At 35.7% G+C, this 21346-nt stretch overlaps 1 protein-coding gene across 5 annotated transcripts in view; it reads left to right on the top strand.

Annotated features, from left to right (window-relative positions):
• The window catches only part of TBC1D22A (TBC1 domain family member 22A), a 212827-nt gene that overhangs the window by 152038 nt on the left and 39443 nt on the right, over window positions 1-21346 (top strand). For 4 of the 5 annotated variants that reach the window (XM_074903258.1, XM_074903257.1, XM_074903254.1 and 1 more), the window contains one exon: window positions 20720-20815. In XM_074903258.1, coding sequence (XP_074759359.1) covers window positions 20720-20815 — 96 coding nt within the window. Of the gene's footprint in view, window positions 1-3007; window positions 3138-20719; window positions 20816-21346 lie in introns of those variants that run through there. The other variant, XM_074903256.1, reaches the window with a different exon arrangement.

Raw genomic sequence — 21346 nt, 5'->3', positions numbered from 1 at the left:
GCTTCTCCAAGCAGGAGTTGATGCTGACAGATACTTTACCGCAGAAAGATTTCACTGTATTCTTGTTTGCTCTAAAATGGACTGTAGAGCATAGTGCACTATTGAAATAATCTGCTTCTGGTCAAATAACACAAAGGCATTTCACAGTCTACAGCACTATACTTTCTCTTCATCCTTAACAGAACAGAACAGGAATTTAAATAAGCTCACATGCCAGGAAGATTATTTTTTTTAATATAAAAATTTTAACTGAGCGGGAAAACTTAATGAATGTCAGGAAATAGAAGCATAGTGTAAGATTTACAGAATTAATGGACTTGCAGCCTAGTGTTGGTGTAAAAGAGAATGTCCTAAAAAAGAATGAGGTTTCTTAGGATAGTTGCTGCATTTTGTTTGCCAAGCTTTCTGATGTCTTTCCTCCTTTCAGCCACTCTATCTTATATTTACAAGATTCTGTACATTTTTCAGTATCTCTATGAAAGTAAGTTTTGATTGAAATATCTTTAAAATCCTTAGTAGAAATAACCTTTCTAGAGGAAAACCACTGGTTTATAGCTGGTCAGAATGTGGCGTTTATTCTAACTAACTGTTAAAATAGAAACTTTTGTAAAGCATTTTATAATATATTTATTACTGAAAATCCACCAATATACTCGAGCTAGAAAGATGCAACCTTGTTTGTTCTTCCTGAGAAAGCGTAGTTTACTTTTATGGTGGAGTGCTGATGATGTGTTTGAAATTACAAAAATAAAAGCAAAAAAACTCTGAATCAGTCCTAAAAGCAATATTAAATTATGGATGACAATTCAGTTTCCTGCCTGAGCTGTCTGATAACTTTGTAGTCTAGATTCTGTAGGCATACTAGTAGAGATACCGGATCAGGCTAAACCCCTTGTTTTCGATGAAGTAATGTGCACAACAGTAAACAGTACAGGGAGGAGACAGGCTGAGCTACCAAAAGATTCCATTTTTTGATCTGGATCTCTTGTTTTCTTCCCTTTATTAAAATGAGCAAAAATAAGTCTATGCTTAGGTCCTTGTATCAGTAAAAGTAAAAAGAGTTTAAGGAGAATTGAGTATTAATAGATGAGACATTCTGTATTGAAATTCTGGATATCTTTCTCAGTAGAATTGTAGAATAATTATTCCGCCCATCCCTTTCTTCTGACAAACGGAACACAACTGCTGCCAGTTAAGTCTATTAATAGCATCTTTTATATCAACTTCCAAGTCTTTCTATTAAACTGTGATATGCTCTATTTAGTATATTATTCTGTAGATATGTTTCTTAGCTTTTGCACTCAACAGATATTTATTTATGTCGTGCGTGCATCCCTCTGCAAGAGTGAGGGAGTGTGAAAGAATGTGTTGAGCAGTGTCAGATGAAGCTCATTGCTATTCTAACAGCATGACTGTGCTCCTTTAGGAGGGCATTCAATCCTTGGCATTCATTCCCTCACACTGATGTGATAACAGAATAAGGGAGCTTTACAGTTGATTGAAGTCAAGTAGTAGGGCCATTGTAAAGGCTCACAAGAAGATTACTGATGAATACCATTACTGCTGGAGGTTGGACTAGCAATTGTGCACGTCCATGCTTTCTCATAGAGTGAATAATGAAAGAGAGCGTGTGTTAATAATTATGAATTAGCTCTGCTTTCGTCTTCTAGAGAGAAGATGGTGATGTTCATTTGACTTCAGAGTGCTAAGAATTATGTGATAAATGTTTACCAAGTTCTGAGAAATCTTAATTTTTAAGTGGTAATTGGGGTTGTGGCTGTATTATTTCTCTAGTTCTGAATATCAGCATAAAGAAAATTGGGCATGATACTCTGTTTTAGTCCAGAGTCAAAAGGTGTTTGGCCACTTCAGGAATTAATAGAAATTCAGTTTTTCCCATATTTCAGACTGCAACATTTTGTTTTCTTGTGACAGGAGACAGATAGAAGGCTTTGAACTGGAATGGGCTGCCCAGGGTGGTGGTAGAGTCCCCATAATGCTGAGGGATATGGTGTAGTTGGGAAATGTAAGTGCTAGGTTAACGGTTGGACCAGATGATCTCCAAGCTCCTTTCCAACCTAGTTGATTCTGTGAATTTTTTGCAGTATATTGAACATTCTTTGCTTATAAACAAAGCAGATGGCTGAGGTAAAATAGCAGACTCTTCTGTAGTTTAGTTTGGCTGAATGTTTTTGAAACTAAAATACTTTGTGTCTGGTTGTCTTTTCCTGCAGAGAGGGATTATATGGGAAAACATTACATCAAATTCCCAGTCTGATTTTTTTTTTTGTTGTGCTTGTAAGTGATGATGGAAATAGAAGATACAAAAACTTTGCAAGAATTCTTTCATGTGGAATTCTTACCTACCTGTACTACCTCTGACAGAAGCCTGGATACTCAGTAAAACCTCAGGTTGGCCTGACCTTGGAGGTGGGTTAACACAGCTCTTCCTCTTTCACTTGATAGCATTCCAAAAATGCTTTTTGAATTGTTTAAAGGCTGGTTTTTGTTAATTAGAAGTTAGAATAATTAGTTTCTTTACTAGTCACAAAATTCTTTCTATTTATGCGAAAGCAGAAGTAAAAGGAGTTTGTAGACAACTCTACATCTGTTCAGTGCATCCTTGTTGGGCATGTTTGCTTCCAGGTTGATTTCTAACTTTGAGTATCTGCATTGGCAAATAGTGCAGTGCAATAGGAGTGCAGCTGTGGAGAGAAACTCTACGACGCAAGCCATGATTCAGTAATGAATGTACTTGAGAATGTATTTCAAAGAGTACTTGCAATCCAAAACGAAACACTGCAGTAGCTGTGCCCTTAATGACTTTCTGAATCCTAGCAAGCTCTTTTGAGTCCACTCTGGCCTCTACAAGATTTCTTTCATCAAATTCTCTTTGCTTCCTGAATCTCTCACCAGTCTTTCTGGCTCTGGTTGGTGCAGGCCCCCAGTTCTTTGCTGTAATTTTTCTTCTAGTCTTCACTATGGTCACTGGAACTTTCCTTCTTAGGTGTCATCAGTTGCTCTGAAGGGAAGCTCTTGAGGAATCTCACTTCTCCCCCAGAGGCATCAACCTGACCTCCTGGTGTCTGTTTTTGAAAAGGAATATAACACACACAAACTGAAAACATATATCAAACTGGCAGTCTTTCACAATTGTTTTAAATTGAATCATCATCAATATCCATATGATTAGTATACACTGTATTGTATAACTTTTGATGATTATTCCATTGTTTTGGATAGATGACGATAGTTAGACACTATGCTATGATTTTGTTGTCCTTTATATGTCTTTGAGAACAATGGCAATAAAGCTGTATATTGTGTTGATACCTCTGAATGAAAAAGGTATTATTAAAAGTAATAAATGGAAATTATGCCTCCAACTTATATTTGCTTTGAATTTGTTTCTAATGGAAATTTTATGAAACACAATAAATAGTATTGAAAATGCAAGTTTTATGTAGTGACTTAGGAAATAGTAATAAGACCTTGAATAATCTAAATAGATATCAAAAACTATACAGCAGATTTTTTGCATTCTAGGCAGGTATAAATAGTTTATTTTGGAGGGGAAATATGGTTTAATAGATAGGGCAATAATGATAACAGTTGAAATGCCATGCTTTCTTGCTTTTTCCTTTAAATAATGACAATTCTTTTTTTTCGCTTTTGCAAAAAGGTTATGAATGAAAATTTCCAGATAATGTCAACAGTCTACTGTTTTCTTTCCATAAATGAAAAACAGTTTTTTTGAAAGTTTTGTATAAATTATTAAATAAAATCAGCTCAACAAACACTGTATCTTCTGATTATCCTTTAATAAATTCTCAGGTAGCTGAAAAAAATTCTTAAACATTATGCTCAAATACATCTTCACAAAATTAAAAGTAGCATTTTCATGATTGAGGCTTTAAGTTCTAACAGTCTTCCTGTTTGTTAATAAACAAGTTTTTCTTCTTTCTAACTAGATTCTTTCTTTCTTTGTAGTAATTTATCAAACCAGCAGAAAAGCAGTGTGTTAGTAGGAAAACAAATCAATCTGTCCTTTCTGAAAGGTATAAACAACTTTCATTAATGATACTGTTTTTACAGCTTAGATTGCAGATAGAGGAAAGTTGTCTTTTAGGTATGTTTTAACTTCATTTGAATATTTCAGGAAAATATTGCTTTTATGGGAATGATGTGCTGTTGTTTAATTTTGAAATAATCCAACACCTTTTTAATATAATATTTTCATAAGTTAAAACTTTGATTTTATTGAGATTTCCATAAGATGCAATTTGAAATATATTTTGTTGCATGATACCATATCACTTTAAAATTAAAATATTTTAGTGGAGACTAAATGTTTGGATGATTGTAGTATATTTTTACTTTTTAAGGTTTTAAGTATGATTATGAATATCATTTCTGAATACCTGCTGTGTAAATTAGGGATGTGGTAAAGAGGTTTTCATTTTTCAGACTTGTAGATTCTGTTCTCCTGTAGTACTGAGTCCTTTTTCATTACATATGGATTCTTTGTTTCTTTTATTCTAACTGGGCTATGACTATGTTGGTTTTGGGGTTTTTTTCTTTAAAATTTTCTCTGGTCCGGAAGCAGAACTCTGCAGTTTGGATCCCTGTAGGTTCTCAGTGAGCAGTGTGTGACAACCTTTGCTTCCTGCCTGTTTCCATAGCAGCATCATCTTGTCGTTTTTCAGAAATGAGTATTAATTTGGTTTATAGTTTAAGACCCCAAGGATGCAGAGGCTTTTCACAGGCTTCTGAGACTAGCCATGCTTTACTGAGGTAATATGAAAGATAAACAGTCCTAGAAATGTTCATGACAGAGACCTTGTTTTCTGAAAGTTATGTGGCAAATCCAGATTCTTGAAAGGTGTCCATGATCCATCTTCAATAGCTCATTGCTAGTCTTGAAAATTATAAAACTTCTGGAATCAATTAATGGTTTGACACCACTATTTCTACCCCCATGCCTGGACAATCAGTTTCTGCATGGCTTTGGAAGTCTTTGCAGTGTGTAGATCTTCAGTAGAACTTCACATGAGCTGATTCCTTTGTTTTGGAGCTGTGCTGGGTTTGTGTAGCAGGGGGAGGGGGCTACAATGGTGGTCCCCAGCCACCCCCCCTCCCACCATGGAGGTCACTGGTGGATTTGACTGCAGCCTCTGGAGGACCCCACACTGAACAGGGACTGTGCCTGAAGAAGGCTGGGACTCTATGGGAAGAAGAAGCCCCTACTGTTGTAGTTCAGCACTGGGAGGACTGCAGCATGCGGGGATGACCCATGCTGGAGCATCTTGAGAATAATGCATCCCATGGGAAGGACTCACAACAGAGAAAGTTCATGGAGGACTGTCTCCCATGAGAGGGATTCTATGTGGGTCAGGGGGAGGAATGCAGAGGAGAGCTTCTCCTGCCTTGGAGGAAGAAGCTGTGAACTGACTGCACTCCCACCCCCTGCCCCTGTGTTGCTGGGAGGAGGAGGTGGAGATATTGGGAGCAAAACTGAACCTGGGAAGAAGGGAGAGGTGGGGGAAGGTGTTTTTAAGATGTGGTAATGTTTCTCACTGTCCTATTCTATCTTTTAAGTAGTGGTAGTGTTAATGTTTTGAATTAAAGTGATCTCTTTTTTTTTTTTCTTCCCCTAACGAGTTTGTCTTTCACCCATGCCCATAATGAGGAGCCATCCCTCCCTGTCCTTATCTCTTTTCCTGAGACTTTTGCTTCATTTTCTCCTTCCCAGCGCTGGGGGGAAGGGGTGAGTGAATGGCTGCTTGGTGCTCAGTTGCCCTCTGGGCTTAAACAAAGGCAGTAGGTCATTTTGCAATGCACATTGGTTGGTTAGAGCATGTTTCTTCCAAGTAAAAGCACTGTACTGCCATCATTTTGATTGGAATGAGCTACAGACATTGTCAGTATATGGTAAGCTTCATCTTTCCACAGAGCCATTCTGTAATAGCAGATATTTTATACTGATAAGTTTTTAACTGAAAAATAACATGTACAGAAAACAGTATTCTAAAATGGTATTAGATGATCTGTATTGGCCATCATAAAACCTCAGCATGCATTTTTTTAAGGTATAGAAAAGGTAATTGCAGTAAATCTGATTTATTTTTTACTATCTTTTTCTATATACTTTACCATTTTGATATTAATTTGGGGTGTTGGGATTCAAGGAATACCAGTATACATAAAGTAACTGGGTATGAGTATGCTGTGTCAAAAATCTTGTAGCTATATACCAAACGAAGCTACATTTCCAGTTTAAATAATATCTGAGATATTAAAACATTGGCATTAACTTAAATTCATGTTTGAACACACAGCTTGATATCCTTCTTTCCAACATTTCAGGGTATATTCTAGTCAGAGTTTAAAGCCTTAAAGTTCAGCATCTTCAGTCCTCATTGTTGTCATGGTTTAACCCCAGCTGACAACTAAGGCCCACACAGACTCTCTTTCACTCCCCTCCGGCGGGATGGGGGAGATAATCAAGGGTAAAAGTGAGAAAACTTATGGGTTGAGATAAAGACAGTTTAATAGGTAAAGCAAAAGCCACACATGCAAGCAAAGCAAAATAAGGAATTAATTCACTACTTTCCATTGGCAGGCAGGTGTTCAGCCATCTCCATGAAAGCAGGGCTCCAGCATGCTTGGGAATACAAGCACAAAACTCAGAATGTCCCTCCCCTTCCTTCTTCTGCCAGCTTTATATGCTGAGCATGACATCATATAGTGTGGAATATTCCTTTGGTCAGTTGGGGTCAGCTGTCTCAGCTCTGTCCCCACCCAACTTATTGTGCACCGCCAGCCTCCTTACTAGGTGGGGTGATGTGAGTAGCAGAAAAGGCCTTGACTCTGTGTAAGCACTGCTCAGCAATAACTAAAACATCCCTGTGTTATCAACACTTTTCCAGCAGAAATCCAAAACGTAGCTCCATACTAGCTAAATATTTGCTAAATATTTGTTCCTTTCACAATCACTTGTTGATAAAATTAATCCCGAAGCCTGACAGCATGACTTTTTTGGATTGTTTTGTTGTTTGTTACTTGTTGGAACCTAATAAAGGAGATTTGAAGAAAGTTATACAGTGGGGTTTTTTGTTTTTTGTTTTTTTTTTTTTTAGAATAGTAAAGAATCCAGTTAATAACCTCAGTAGGCACACTTTTAAAGGCTTGAATGAAATAAATTGTAAAATGCTTCTGAAAATTTGGAGTGATGTTTAGGAATCTAATGCAGTATGCAGTGCCCAGGTTGTTTCAGTAGGACTATTATTGTGCTTTTAAATTATTTGGTTTATAGTTCTTGATTAAGGAACTTGCAGGACTACTATATAAAATGTTAACTGTGAATTTCAGTTGAAGATTCTGTGTTCAGCTAAAAAATTCAGCCAGAAAGCTTTTGCTTATATCAGTGCTGTCCTCCCATTTTGAGCTGCTTAAGGCTGTGGAGGTAGCAATTAGAGCACTCTTGCTCACTTAGTCATCTGTCTCAAGATACTGGTACTGAAGTTTCAACCCTTTAAATGTCAGCATGGATTAGTGGAAAGATGCTCATAAAAGCTGGTGAAAAGATAAAAGCAAGCTATGTTTATTGACAGCAGTTAGAGATTTGAATAACTTATGCTTCACACTCTGGTGATACCATGTCAGATGGGAAAAACATGAATGGTCGCCTCAGGCTGTCAGTACAGAAGAAGCTGTTGTAGAGCAAGGGCTTTTCAAGATACTCAACTGTGCTGTGTCTATGATGGAGTAAGGTTGTCCAGAAAAAAAACCATGTTATTCGTAATGTTAGAATTAATAAAGTTGTATGCAGGTGGTAATATCTTAAAATTTGCCTCACTTTCTGTGACTTTTTTCTTCATTTACACTACTACAGGATATTCTTGTGGAAGCTTTTCTCAACAAAGTGGTTGCAATCTATTTACTTAGGAAAGCACTCAGTGTAAGATACACCTAAGCTGGAGAAAAGTATGAGAGTATTACTGTCTTGTGATTGCTCAGGGCTCTTCAGGGTCAAGACAGATCTTTCAGTTCTCAGAGATGAGAGTAGCAACATCAGAGTTAGCTTCCAGAGAACTTTGATAAAGGAGATTGTGACATCTCTGCAGGTGTTGCCATTCCCACATATGTCTTTTGTTTCATGCTGCTGTCTTCAATCAGTGATCCAGTGTGAAGACTGATTGTTAGCACAGACTTTGACTTGATTGTTCTGTTGTCCACTAGGTTTTGACTTTCAGCATTTTGAGAAGATTCAAATCAAAGAACTTAACCTTAATTCAATGTCCTAAGAGATATTTTAAGTACTGTACAGGCTGTGGCATCTACTGAGACATTAGCATCTTCATAAAAATAGTGTTATTCACAGGAAATATTTTCACTAAAGCTAATAAAGTCAATTATATTTGGTGTATGTAGTTTTTCATTCTGATCTGAGTTCAGCAAAGCTGCATCCAGTCATCACTATTGTTCTGTGTCTGTGCTAACCAGTTGGTGGATGGGAATAGAAGTGGTCTGAAGAGTATTTTTTGGAATAGCCTAGTGTATCTTTTGTATTAACTGTTTATGTAAGAAACAACTTACCTTATTCATCCAGACAAGATCAAGCTTCTGGCAATAGCTATCAAGTGTCTAATGAATTTAATTAAAATACATACATTATTAACATTTCCAGCTGTGATATTGAGTGACTAGCAATTTTCAGATACTTGGAATGAGTAATGGTGTCGGCTTTTCAGTTGCTTTTGACATCAGTCCTTTTATAAACCTGCAGTTTTGCAGAAGCATGACTATAGAGCCTGTGTGCTGGACGTAGCTGAAGAGTAGCTGAATAATGGTTTTGGATGTTTTGCTTTTTCTTCTCTTTAATCAGTGAAGATGCTGCTACATTCAGCAGCTGCCTACTTTCTGTGGCATTATTAGTATGTTAGTTTTAATAGAAGCTGGATGAAATGTAAAGTATGCAGGCCAAGTAATGTTGTTAAGCAGTAATATCATCACAAAAAGCTTGGTGCAATTAGATCATCATCACAAGACGAGACTGAACGCTCAGCCGAATTGCCATCCCTAGGTAGAGACTGTTTCAGATAGTGTTGCTCTGTGAGGAAGCAGTATTTTCATGAATAATAAGGGTTGAGATTTTTGCAGGCCAGCCAGAGGAGGAAAATACCAGTTCCAACTATTTCCTAGTCTCTAGAGGAATACTGGTGATCAGAAATTAAGGATTTTGTTGTTAATTTGTAGAATGATTGTAGAATGACAGAAGGAGGTGAAAAACGCCAGTGGTGTATCTTGAGTATCTTTATAATGGTTCTGCTAGAAACTGGGGGGCTGTTCTTGACTCTGTGTCATGACTTGGTTCTGTTGTGACGAAGCTTGGAAAGATTAGCTTGGAAAACGGAAAGGAAGGCAATAGCTCATGCTTGTTACTAAATACCTTTTTGGTATTTCTGTTTCCACTATGCTATTCACTTATCTTCTTAGTCAACAAGACCACCTATTAGAAAACATGCGACTGAATGTGATAAACATATTTGTTGAGTCTTAGTTGTTACAGTGTGTTCCTTGAAAGGAAGAAAAAAACATTGGCATACTTTGCTTGAAAATTTAGTTGTTGTTATAATTAAGAAGAAAATATCTCTTTCTTAGACCACACAAAGTTTTGATACAAATATCATTTTATGTTCAGAATCTAATAAGAAATCTTCACAAAACAGTTACGTATTACATTGTTGTAATCATCCCTTCAATTTAGACGTGGGAATTTCAGGATTGTAGAGATTCTGTTCACTGGACAAGAATTGAGTAATATCTTCATTGGATTACTTAATACACTGCCCTGGTTTTGGCTGGGATAGAGTTAATTTTCTTGAGCTAGGAGAGGGCACAGCCAGAGTGCTGGGCCTGGATTGGTCATTGGAATATTCCATATCATGTGATGTCATGCTCAGGATATAAAGGAGGTGGGTTCTCTCTGGCAAAAGTGGGACCTTGGATCTGTTGGGATCGCTGGCCAGGAGTGGGCTGGGTATCAGTCGGCAGGTGATGAGCAATCACATTGGGCATTAGCTGTTTGTACTGCCTATTACTGTTACCGTTTTGTTTTGTTTTATTACAGTCACTAAACTGTTTTTTTATCTCATCCTACAAGAGTCTCCTTTCGTCCCTCCAGCTCTCCCACGCATTTCCCCAGGCCAGCTGCGTGGTGTTTGGTTGCTGGCCGAGTTCAAACCATGACATATGCTTTACTCAAATGACCAGTAATATTTCATTTAAGCATTCATTGCTGTCAAAATACCAACTTTTGTCCAAAAAGGCACACATGTAAGCCTCCATATCTGGAAGTGATATATGTGACCTAAAGCATACTCAGTGAGAAGATGTCTTTGAATTACATGTTGGCATTGTGTCAGTAAGCATTTTCTTGTTATTTGCTGAGAATTTGTAATAAGCAACTATCATTTTTTAATGTTGTTATTTGGATGCTTTTGTCTTACAGTATAAATATGTGATATGTATTTGTACTGTTATTCAACTTTTTTTTCAGTTGTGAAGTGTTAAATTAACACTTTTTTATAGGTCTGCTTTGAATAATTATAACTTTTATTAAAGCCAATAATATGATAAAGGTAAAGCAAATTAATCAAACAATTATACGACTATTTCATTATCTTTGAAATCCAGGGGCTAAAAGCTCTAGTGGTTGTCTTGAGCATGGATTATGTATTTCAGCAAAATGTGATAACCGATGAATATCCACAGAAAAGGATATCACTGTGCTCTTTCTAATGAATAAACAGTTTCATACAAAAAATTCAGCAATCCCATTGTTTAGAATAAAGGGGTAGATGTAAATGAGGCCAGTGCTGAAATTGTATTTAAACAATGCTGACAGTTTCTCTATTGTGTCTATTAATTAATTTCCCAGCATCAAGGTTCTCTGGGAATGAACTGCAAAAATAATTGAAAGGGTACATGAGGTAAATAGTTTAGAAATTTGAAAGGTGAAATAGGGAATTAGTTTAGTAAATATTAGTCATACTTCTTATTTGCACTCATTTGCCTTCTAAAAGAGGGTTATTCAGGAAGTCTGATTCTGTTTTGATTCACATGATCTGCTGAAGTTCTGCTCACAGGTGGAAAAGTTGCCATATTCTTTTTTAATCAGTGGTGCCTGTCCTTGTTTCAAATCAGTAGTTTGCTTAAAGCAGGTTCACATGTATGTAAACATATTCTGCCTTACATCAAAGTTCTTTAGAACTAAATCAGTTGCAGCATATTTTTACTAATGATCTGGATTTAGTTTGTGCTTTGTAAGGTAAATCATATCTTTAAGTAGAATTCTGTCACAAAAACCAGTTTTGGTTTTGGTGTGCCACAGCCTTGCTTTTTTCCACCACATTTTTGACCAACTAATTGGTATCAAGTCACTACTTGAGAAGTAATTTAAATGTTTCAAATTAAATTAGTGATTTCAGATAGAATGAATGGTGTCTTAATTAGAAGGAAACTTCAAAACAAATTTATTTTCAGCTGGACAATCATGTCTGAATAATTGAAGCTCAGCTTCAAGCCTAACTTAAGAGAAGTCTTTGTAATAAATGTTCTTTCTATCATTAAGTATAGATGAAGCAAAGATGAGATTTAAATTTTGTTTGTAAGTTTTCACTCAAATCTGCTATGTAACCTGTTAAAAAAAGTAGTCTGCAGCTTTTAGAAAGTTGTTTTTTAAAACTTCCCTGTACTGGGGGCGGGGGGCAACTAATCTGTCACTTTTGGTTTTATCCTCATCTTCCTGCTCCTCAGCCTTTCCATAACAACCCAGTCAGTACTTTCGTAACTTCTCTCATGCAAGAGGAATTTTTAAGTTATGGTGGGGGACATCTGAGTAAATTAAAGAGGCAAAATGATTTTTCTGGGAAATAGCTAGAGGGTTAGACTTCTCAAGTGTGTGTACATTTTTGAAAAGACTGTTGGTATTGTCATCTTCTCTCAGCCTCTTACAGCTTGTGTGATCTCACTGCCTAAGCCTTTTCTTGAGGAAAAAAGTTAGGACTGAGGGGTGTAAGGAAGCGTATGCTTCAGCTTTATACTCATGCAAGAAGCAAAATACATTGTATGCTTGTATTTCGTGCTGTTAGGGGAAGTAAAGGACATAGTGATGTTCAATGTTAATTACATAGAGATTCTTGAACAACACTGTGCCGTGGCTTGGTAAGATAATTAGGAACCATATGAATGCCTCTAACCAAAATACTTTGTTCTTTAATACATTAACTATGGTGAACAAAAGAAAGTATAGCTGTAAGTAATCAACGACTTTCTAAAACCTGAACAGTGTAAATTATCCACTATTATTGATGAGGACTTATAACTTCATGTGGCTGGTTTTTGTTAGTGTACTGAAACCAGCCCTGGAATAGTTCCATTACTCTTGCTCCTGTTTTTGCTGTTCTTATCTCCAAACAAGTTACATGGAAGAAAGACTTGCAAAAAGTATTTTCTTTTTCTACTAGAGGAGCCATTAATATGTATATTAGATTGTGGTTTTATATCTCATCCTTCACCATTATGTTGTTTGTTGTTAGCTAAAGCTGCAGTGATTGATTATCACTGGTAGAATTCATGCTGACATTGTCACGTCCCTGTTCTTGCCATGTTCTGCCTAGCCATAACTAGTAGGTAAAATGGAAGGTGTTTCCCTTCTGCTTTGTAGAAATTCAAAGCAGCAGATTAAGTAATCTTTTCTCCAGTAAGTACAAAGAACAAACAATGGTCACTCTTCCCTGCAGATAAGAGGCTTATCAACATGGGAAATTACAGAAAGGAAATCAATAAACTTTCTGATATTTTGACTATGCATATTTCTTCTGTGTATATCTAGGTTATTTTGAAAGTAGTTTTGGAAGTAAGTGTTGCAAAATTAATTGTTTTCCCTGTGTAGAGTTCAGTGTCAGCTTGCATTTCTATCAAAGGCATTCTCCCAATAACTGCCTTACTTCACTTTCTTCGGTAAGTACTCATTTGAGTAAGAAAGGACTATACTGGAGTTGCATAAGAAACTGCAGTACTTTGCTAAGATCTAGCAAGAGTCCTGTATGTGAAGTTAATAAACCACCTCCATGAGGAGAAAAATAACTAAAAGAAAAACACATTTCAGTATTGGATGTGAAGGTATCTCATAGAGTGAGAATTCGCTTGACATCCTAGTCATGATGAACTCTTTATAAACTTCATGATGAATTCTTTAATTGAACCAAATGAGAAACATTGAATTTTTTTCACCAGTTTATTCTGGAGAAGGTAGGACAAAAAAGTCAAATACACACTGGAAGTTAGTTAATTTTTATTCTGTTTGAATTGAACATATTAGCAAGTGAAGAGGACAATAATTTAAACTCTGTTCTCAAAATCCAAGCTAATGTGCAAAGTCATATGAAAGATGCTTCTTAGGACTGATTAATGAGAGACTGGATAAATCAAGTGAATAGTAATTATCAATAGCATCCATTTATATTTGATATTGATTAATAGTCTCACACTAAGTTTTGCAGGCCATATGGATCATTTTAACAGGGCAACACATTGGTCAAAAAAAATTCTAGCAATGGTCTCTGTTTCTTCTGTCTGGGATTTCACAGTGGAGGTTTATATTGCAAGTCATCTTTTTGGAACTGTTGCCAAGTTGTTGTTGACTAGATCAGAGAGGCCAACTCCTGAATTGTTATGAAAACTGATCTTCACATAGTTTTCAGCATAAGTGCTCCAAATCTAACAGAACGTTGTAAGATAAATATTTTTCTTTAACATTTCTGGCAGAAATAGGAAATGTGAACACAGTTCTTGTAAAGATTTTTTAAAAAAATAGCTCTTCTATAATGGATTTGCAGTGAGCACTAAGTGTTGAGATAATAATTTTTACATGGTGTTTTGGCTGTGCCAGATACTTCTAACTTGCTGCTGTGACTTGAAACTTAGTTTCCATTACAAATTTTAAAGTGCTATGAAATGTGTTTGGATCAGATTTGTCTTTAATCAAACCAACCCATAAATTTTTATATTAATCGATGGATGTTTGCATTAGAAACAGCTACTTATAGGCCTTACCTGTAAGTAAGATTGCTTTTTGGTTTTGTTTTTTTTTTTTAAAGCATAAGTGGTCCATCTTTTTTACTGTGTTTTATTGTCAGATTAGATTCAGCTTAGGCAAGTGCTGCTGGTCACTTACTGCTTTTAGGATCATCCCCTTGGAAATGGTCATGATAAAATAAAAACAGTGACAGAAGACAATCCAAAATGTGCTAACTCAACAAAAATAAATGTTTTTTAATAGGTATTTTTAGGTATAACTCTACAATACTTTTTAACGTGTATCATGACTAAAGTTTACAGTTTTAGCACCACAGAATAGTCAAAATTTCGTTATATAACTGTTTGTAAAACTGAAAGGCAGAAGAAAGTTATGATCCTACATGAGCTGGTAGGCTGCTGTGTAGAATGAAAATAGTTGAAATCCTTGAAGTATTCCAGTATCTTTTAGAATGACAAGATTTAGGCTACTTCAATACAGAGTTCTCTAAACTTAATCATAATATTCTTTCACCATGAGTAAATACGACATTTAAAAAAAAAAATCATGATTTTCGTAGTGAGAAACCACACCTTCCAAAGCTTTAAGAGCCAGTGAACATAATGCACCAAGTTGGTGTATGTACTGAGTCTGGCTGAGCTGGAATTGGTTTTCCCCTATATCAGCCCTCACGGTGCTGTGGTTCATGCTGGGAGCTGGCAGGGGGTTGATGGCACCCTGGTGCTGTGGCTGCTGCTGAGCAGTGCTTACACAGCACCAAGGCTCTTTCTGACATTTTTCCCTCCAGTGGGTCAGGGTGGGCAAGATCTTGGGAGGGGACACAGCCAGGACAGCTGACCCGACCTGACCAGAGGGGTCTTACGAGGCAACCACTATGGGTATGGGAGCCCTGCTCCTGAGAAGGCCCAACATTGCTCTTCATGAAAAGTAGAGAATAAATCTGTTGGCTTTTTTTTGTTTCCATGTGCAGACCTTTGCTTCACTTTGCTTATATTAAAACTGCTTTTGTTTTACCCACAAGGGTTGTTCTATCTTATTTTCTTTCCCCTCTTTGCCCTGTTGAGAAAACAAGGGGAAAGGGGGGAAGTGATAGAGTGACTTGGTGGGTACCTGGCATTTAGCCAAGGTCAAACCACCACAGTGTAGCTTACTGAGATTGCTGAAAACAGTGAAGAAGGTTCTTCACTAAATGTTATTAAAGAAAAAGCATGGCTGTTGAATTAAAGGAAATGTCCTTGTAAGGATAATAACTGTCTGAAAGATAGAAAACAGATGGTAGGAATAAGCCATCAGGTTTCAAAATTAAAGGGAATTACATGTAATTCTTTTACAATTTGTGATAAGGCTTTAGCTGTTTCTGCTGAAATGATTGAAAAATTGATATGGGAGTAAATGAGACAGCAAATTTTGCTACCACCACCATGTTATTCAAAGTAGTAAAGGTGAGAAGCTGACAGGAAGGAGTTGCAGGACTTCATGTTGCTGTAAAGAACTGAGTAGTAAATAACATGGGAAATTCCACATGGACAAATATAAAGTGATATTTTGTTTGTGAAACAATCCTAACTCTACTGGTATAACTGTGGGCTTCAAGTTAGCTGTCTACACTCAAGCACAAGAGGAAAATATGAGCTCAGTAGCAGTCAAGAAAGAAAATGAGAATAACAAATCAAAGGCTAGGAATTACTGGAAAAGGAAAGGAGAACAAAATATTATGCAGCTGTGAGAGTTACGTTCTTTCTGCATCTTACATGCTATGTATAGTTTGAACCTTATTTCAAAATCAGAAAAGTACATGAAAGGATGCTAAAGAAGGCTCAGCAAAGATGGCGAAACTGGCCTGTAAGGAACAGTGGAATAGACAAAAAAAATTCTAGTCGGCAAAAGAGAAGGAAAGATGAATGGACTGAAGAAAGTGAACAGGAAGTCACTGCTTATACTCCCTTTCAATGCAATCACTGAACAGCTTTGAATGAAACTAGCAGGTATTGGGTTTAAAACCGACATGCTAACTAGCATGCACTTGGGTTTTGGAATTCTTTGCAACAGGACTTTGTGATTACCAGAAAAGCTTACAGTTGCAAAAAACTTTGGGCAGATAAAGACAGATCCATTAACATCTATTAAATGGACATATTCTACAGCTTGTGTAAGGACATCTCTGAGCATGAAATCGTTGAAAATTGGAAGAATATTCTGGGGAGGTACTGCTCTATGCTTGCACTCTTGTACTCTTATCTTCTGTTGGTCATTCCTGGTGGCAGGGTAGTTATCGTGATGGACCGCTCCATGGTGTGCTTGTGCTGTGTTTCTTCTCAGACTGGAAGTCTGAGTCTCAGTTTTAACAGTACATTGAGTCTGTGCCTGGGAAGTCAGAGCTCCTGGCTCATGGAAAAAGCAAATCTTGGAGGAGCAGCCAGGACATTCCACTTTCCATGATGATCTTGTGCTGGCTTCTTTCTCTTTTTCTGCTATAGATTGCTTGGATAGTTTTGGAAAAAATACCTAAATGTCTTTATAGCTAAACTATCTGCTCTTTGTAATGTAGTAAAAATGGAGTTGCTTAAAGTTGCTTTATTCATCTGTAATCATTAAGTGTGTGGAAGTCCTTGTATCGGAGCCATTATTTGTGTGTGAAATGTGGTGGTTTAATACCTAACCCTGGTACAATCTCATAGCTTTAATCATTCTGAGTACTTCAGAAATAATCACATATTATATTTACTCTATCAAAAAATATAATACCATGAGATATTACCCTCCTTAAATGCTGAAGTATCCAGGGTATTGGAGGCAGGTTAGACTAATCATTGATTAGACAATAATCAGTCTAGTCATACAACAAAATTTGCATTCTTTCAGTGATTGTTTAATTCAAGAAGTTTAGGAAATGCAGTATAAAGAATGCCTTTCATTTCAGCTGCAGAGGAGATCCAGCATTTGCAGGGCAATGAGATATTTGTGATGTTAACAATCTAAATGATTTTTATTGATAATGACAGATGGTTCTTAGATAATGTGCTCTGAGTCGTCTGTAATATGTTGAGAATAAGTCTTCTGGAAGGTTGTACATCTGTCTTGAGATCTTTTGCTAAAATACTTAAATCAAGGTCATTGTTTATATTTGATTTTAAATAGCTTTTAGCTGATAGTCTACATTTCTGTACATTTAGAGATCAAACTGTTTGTAACTTCAAAAGCTACAAATGGAAAAGTATGATAGGTAGCAGGTGTTAGAAAAGGCAATTATGCATTAGTGGTTTTACTCAATTTCCAAAACTGTCTAAAACTATCCATTGGAAATACTTTGTAGCCTAGACTTATCTCTGAAACATGATGGATTTTTAAATCTATAGGGGGGTATGCATTTTTGCATTTTTTCTCTAATGAATTGCATATTTAAACCTATTTGGTTTCATTTAAAAGAGCTGAAGAAAATTGTATTGGGGGGGGGGGGGGGGGGGGGGGGGAAAGGTTGAACAGAAAAAAGAAAAGTACAGGTTCTTATATACCTCCAGATTTTGTTTCTGCAATTCCGTAAAAACATTTTCAATTTCCACCATTGAAATTCTGGGGGTTTTTGCTTTTAATGTTTAAGCCACTTCTCTTGACTTTCTGGCTATGGAGGAATTTTCTTTATTATGTAATAATAGTATGAAATCTTGGGCTTAAAATCAGAATCTATTATCAGAAAAAAGAATGATAATCTAATTTGACTAGCTATGTAATATTCTTTTGTGAGTCAGTGTGAGAGGGCAAAACAAACAGTTTTGCCAATAGCTACTGCAAATTGACTTTGAAAGTTAAAACACTGCTTTCAGACACATTTCTTTAATCCTGCCCCCTTCTACCCTATGTTTTTCAAGAGCTTACATAGAGTTGAAGGAGTGAGTAGAAGAAAGGAGGATTCATATGTATTAATACCAAACCAAGTTTCTTTCAGTTCCCTCTTTCTTGCTCATGCCATGTAATTAAAGAAATATAAATATTCAGGTAGGGTAAGAAATAATCCAATACATAAAATGTCCTGAATAATTATTATTACTTTAAATGAAATTTTCCTGCCTACAGACTATTCAGTCTTCCTACTTCTTCATCTACAAAATCGTCTTACTCTTTCTGAATCTACTCGCAGCACTATTTCTGTATTTTTCTTTATCTGTTCAGCAATTTCAGTCTAGCTTTATTTGCCTCCGTCCCATAACCATTTTTTTCCTTCTTCCCTGCTCTCCTGTTTGATTACAAATGCTCAGGCTGGTGCTATGCTCTTCAGTTACCTGTTCTTTGAAGTAGATCTAAACACAGATTATAGTTCACCACGTAATGGTGAAGTGAGCTGGTTCTTACTATGCCAGAAAGTCTTCACCAGTGACAGCACATACTTAAGAGTAGGCTTCTGGAAAATGTGTTGATGTTTTCTTGTACAGACTGTTGAATTAGTCTTAAATGCAGTCTATTTTCATTGGACATCCCTACCCTGTTTGTCTTCCAGTTTTGAAGAAAGGTTGTCACTTTTATGAAATGATGTTGTGTATTCCAAAATAATAGAAACTTTTCATGTATGATTAAAGGTTGCTACTTGAAAAGACATTGTTAAAATTCATGTTAAAATTGAGAAATTGGTTGCAGTTCAGTGCTGAGAAAAAAGAGACCACAAGTACCGTTTCTATACTTAATTTTAATTTTTAAAAATATTTTTTCTCATTCTAGAGATGAAAATGTTATAAAATATTATCAGAGAAAATATCATCAGAATTTAAAAAATACTGCATGTTCTCCAAATTTATTTACACAGTAAATGAGGAAGAGGGTTGTTTTCTGAGAATTGGCTTTCTGCATTTTTTAGAGTTGTGTTTGATTATTTAAATATTGCCACAATAATATCTGATATAAGTGGTACCAGCACTGCTTACAAGTATGTCTTCTTGAGACTTACCTTTTATATGTTAACTTTTCATCCCAAGAGAAATGCCAACACTAAAGACAAAGATGTGCATTTTTGAGGAGCTTGGTAGTGAGTACATGACTCTGTAAAACTTTAATATTTTAAATTGGACTTTACTTTGATTTTTCTGATTAAGTCAAGCTCTAGAGAGAAGTCTAGTTGAAATTACCATATGCTTTGTCTGTCCTGGGATTTTACAATGCTATTGAAGTTATGTTATTCAAGTATATTGTTTTCCTAGATAAGAAAAATATCAGAGGTCTTTGTAATCAGAATCATCCCTTTCTGGTTCCAAAATTGACTTAATTCCTATTTTAAGTTACAACTACACATTTAAACCTAAAACTTCCTTGCAAATTATTGGCATTATCTCTTTTTCTCAACTCTTACTGATTGGTGGACAGGATGATCTGCAGTTTCTGTAGCTGCTAACATGGTATTTGATTCAACCCCTTGTAGTACACTATACACTTCTACCAGTCAAGGGCAGAGGATAAGGAAGAGTAGTAGTAGTAGTAGTAGTAGAATATTTTTCCTTCTCCACTTGTGATAGCAGTGAGGTTACTTTATTGCACTGTTACAAATGGTATGTGGAATATATTAAATAGCACGCTCTTCTAGGTTAAATAGTAGTGAAAAAGATATTTTATCATGTTAAGTTTTACATAAGTTCTTTCAGTTCACTTTACTTGAGCAGAATACTGTATTTTTCTAAAGAGTGAACTGCAGTTTTGAAATGACCAGCAGATAATATAAAAAAAAAAATTGCTATACTTTTAAATCGCTACAACTAGATTTTATAAATTATTTAGATATCAGCATTTAAGTATCCCTACATTTGTCAGATTATGTAGCTTAATTTTATAATTATTATTTTTAAATGTTATTTTAATGAGATTTTATGTAGCATTAGTTCACAGTCATCACATCGATAATTAAGTATCTTAATTATATTTTTCAGTTCTCAGTGGTATAGAAAATAGAATCTAAGATTAATTTGGTAATACAAGAAAACTTTGTGAAGTCTTTTAAAAGTAGGATCAGAAATTTTTCTAAACTCTTAGGCATAGTTATAGAATCTTAATATCTAGTGGGAGTTTTATAGTGACCAAATCTGCTGACTTGAACTGGAACAGAACACTGTAGATCTGAATACAAATTGAATTGTAAGTGTTTCATAAATGTAAATTTCTGATCAGTAAATTTTTTTCTTTAGTAAAAACCTCTAATTCAGTCAAAGTTGTGTATTTTTAAAATGCTTAATAATTGTCTATAGCAGAATTTATAATTAAAAAGCTACTAGTAATAGTAGAGTTCACTCTTAACAATGGAGATAAAGCATATGTTCATGTCACAATATTGAGTTAGACAGTAGAGTATTTCATGCCAGGTATAAGCTAACGGATAACATCAGAAATGGAAAACACATCTGACAAGAATGAATTTAAATATGAGAAATGGATGCATACCTCACCTTAATTCTTATTACAGGTAATAGCTATGAATAGGTTTGGCATAGATGAAATGCAAACATATTTGTGATACAAAGAGAGATGTTTAGCTGATGTTTATAGTTAGTAGTGAATACCATAGAAATACAGTTGGGTTATGTGGTGATCAAAAGTATAATTTGTGTATTGAGAGGATGATATATTTTTATTTTTTTCTAGTCTGAACCAGAGGGTTTTTCTCACTTCCACTTGTACGTCTGTGCTGCCTTCCTTGTCAGGTGGAGGAAAGAGATCCTGGAAGAGAAAGATTTTCAAGTAAGTGAAGGGGTTATTTTTCAGGCACAGTGTGGTATTTATTAAATTTAGCTTCCTAGCATTACTTGGGGATGAATTTATGACAAAATAGTAGCAGTTGCAGCACGACTGATGGTGTCTGACTGTTTTTTAGAGTTGCTCCAAAACTGTTAGATCTGAAGTGATGGACTATAAGCAGTAGGAGATGTATTTTCTTTGTCCATTCTGGGAAAAAAAAAAGCTATTTTAACTGTGACAGACTTTGAGATTATGATTTCTGGAGATGCTGTTACAAGGAGAGCCTTGGTATTTCACAGAGATAATCTGAAAAGATAACTGGATTTTTTTTAATCTTAAATTCATCACTGATGTTATTTATTTATAATGTCTCATCAGGATAATGTAACAGCACACTCTAACAAGGTGATGTTAAATTCTTTCAAAAAAGCTAAGCAAGGAGTCTTTTAAAATAAGGAGCCTGTTTTTCAATAGGAAATAAAAGGACTGTAAGAGTATTTACTTCAGGTCTCTACATTTAAAAACCTTAGATTT

This window comes from Athene noctua, chromosome 3 (assembly GCF_965140245.1).
Source record: "Athene noctua chromosome 3, bAthNoc1.hap1.1, whole genome shotgun sequence".
NCBI classification, from domain to species: Eukaryota; Metazoa; Chordata; class Aves; order Strigiformes; family Strigidae; genus Athene; species Athene noctua.
Note: the sequence above shows the minus strand (reverse complement) of the source record. Positions and strands in the feature narration are given on the sequence as shown.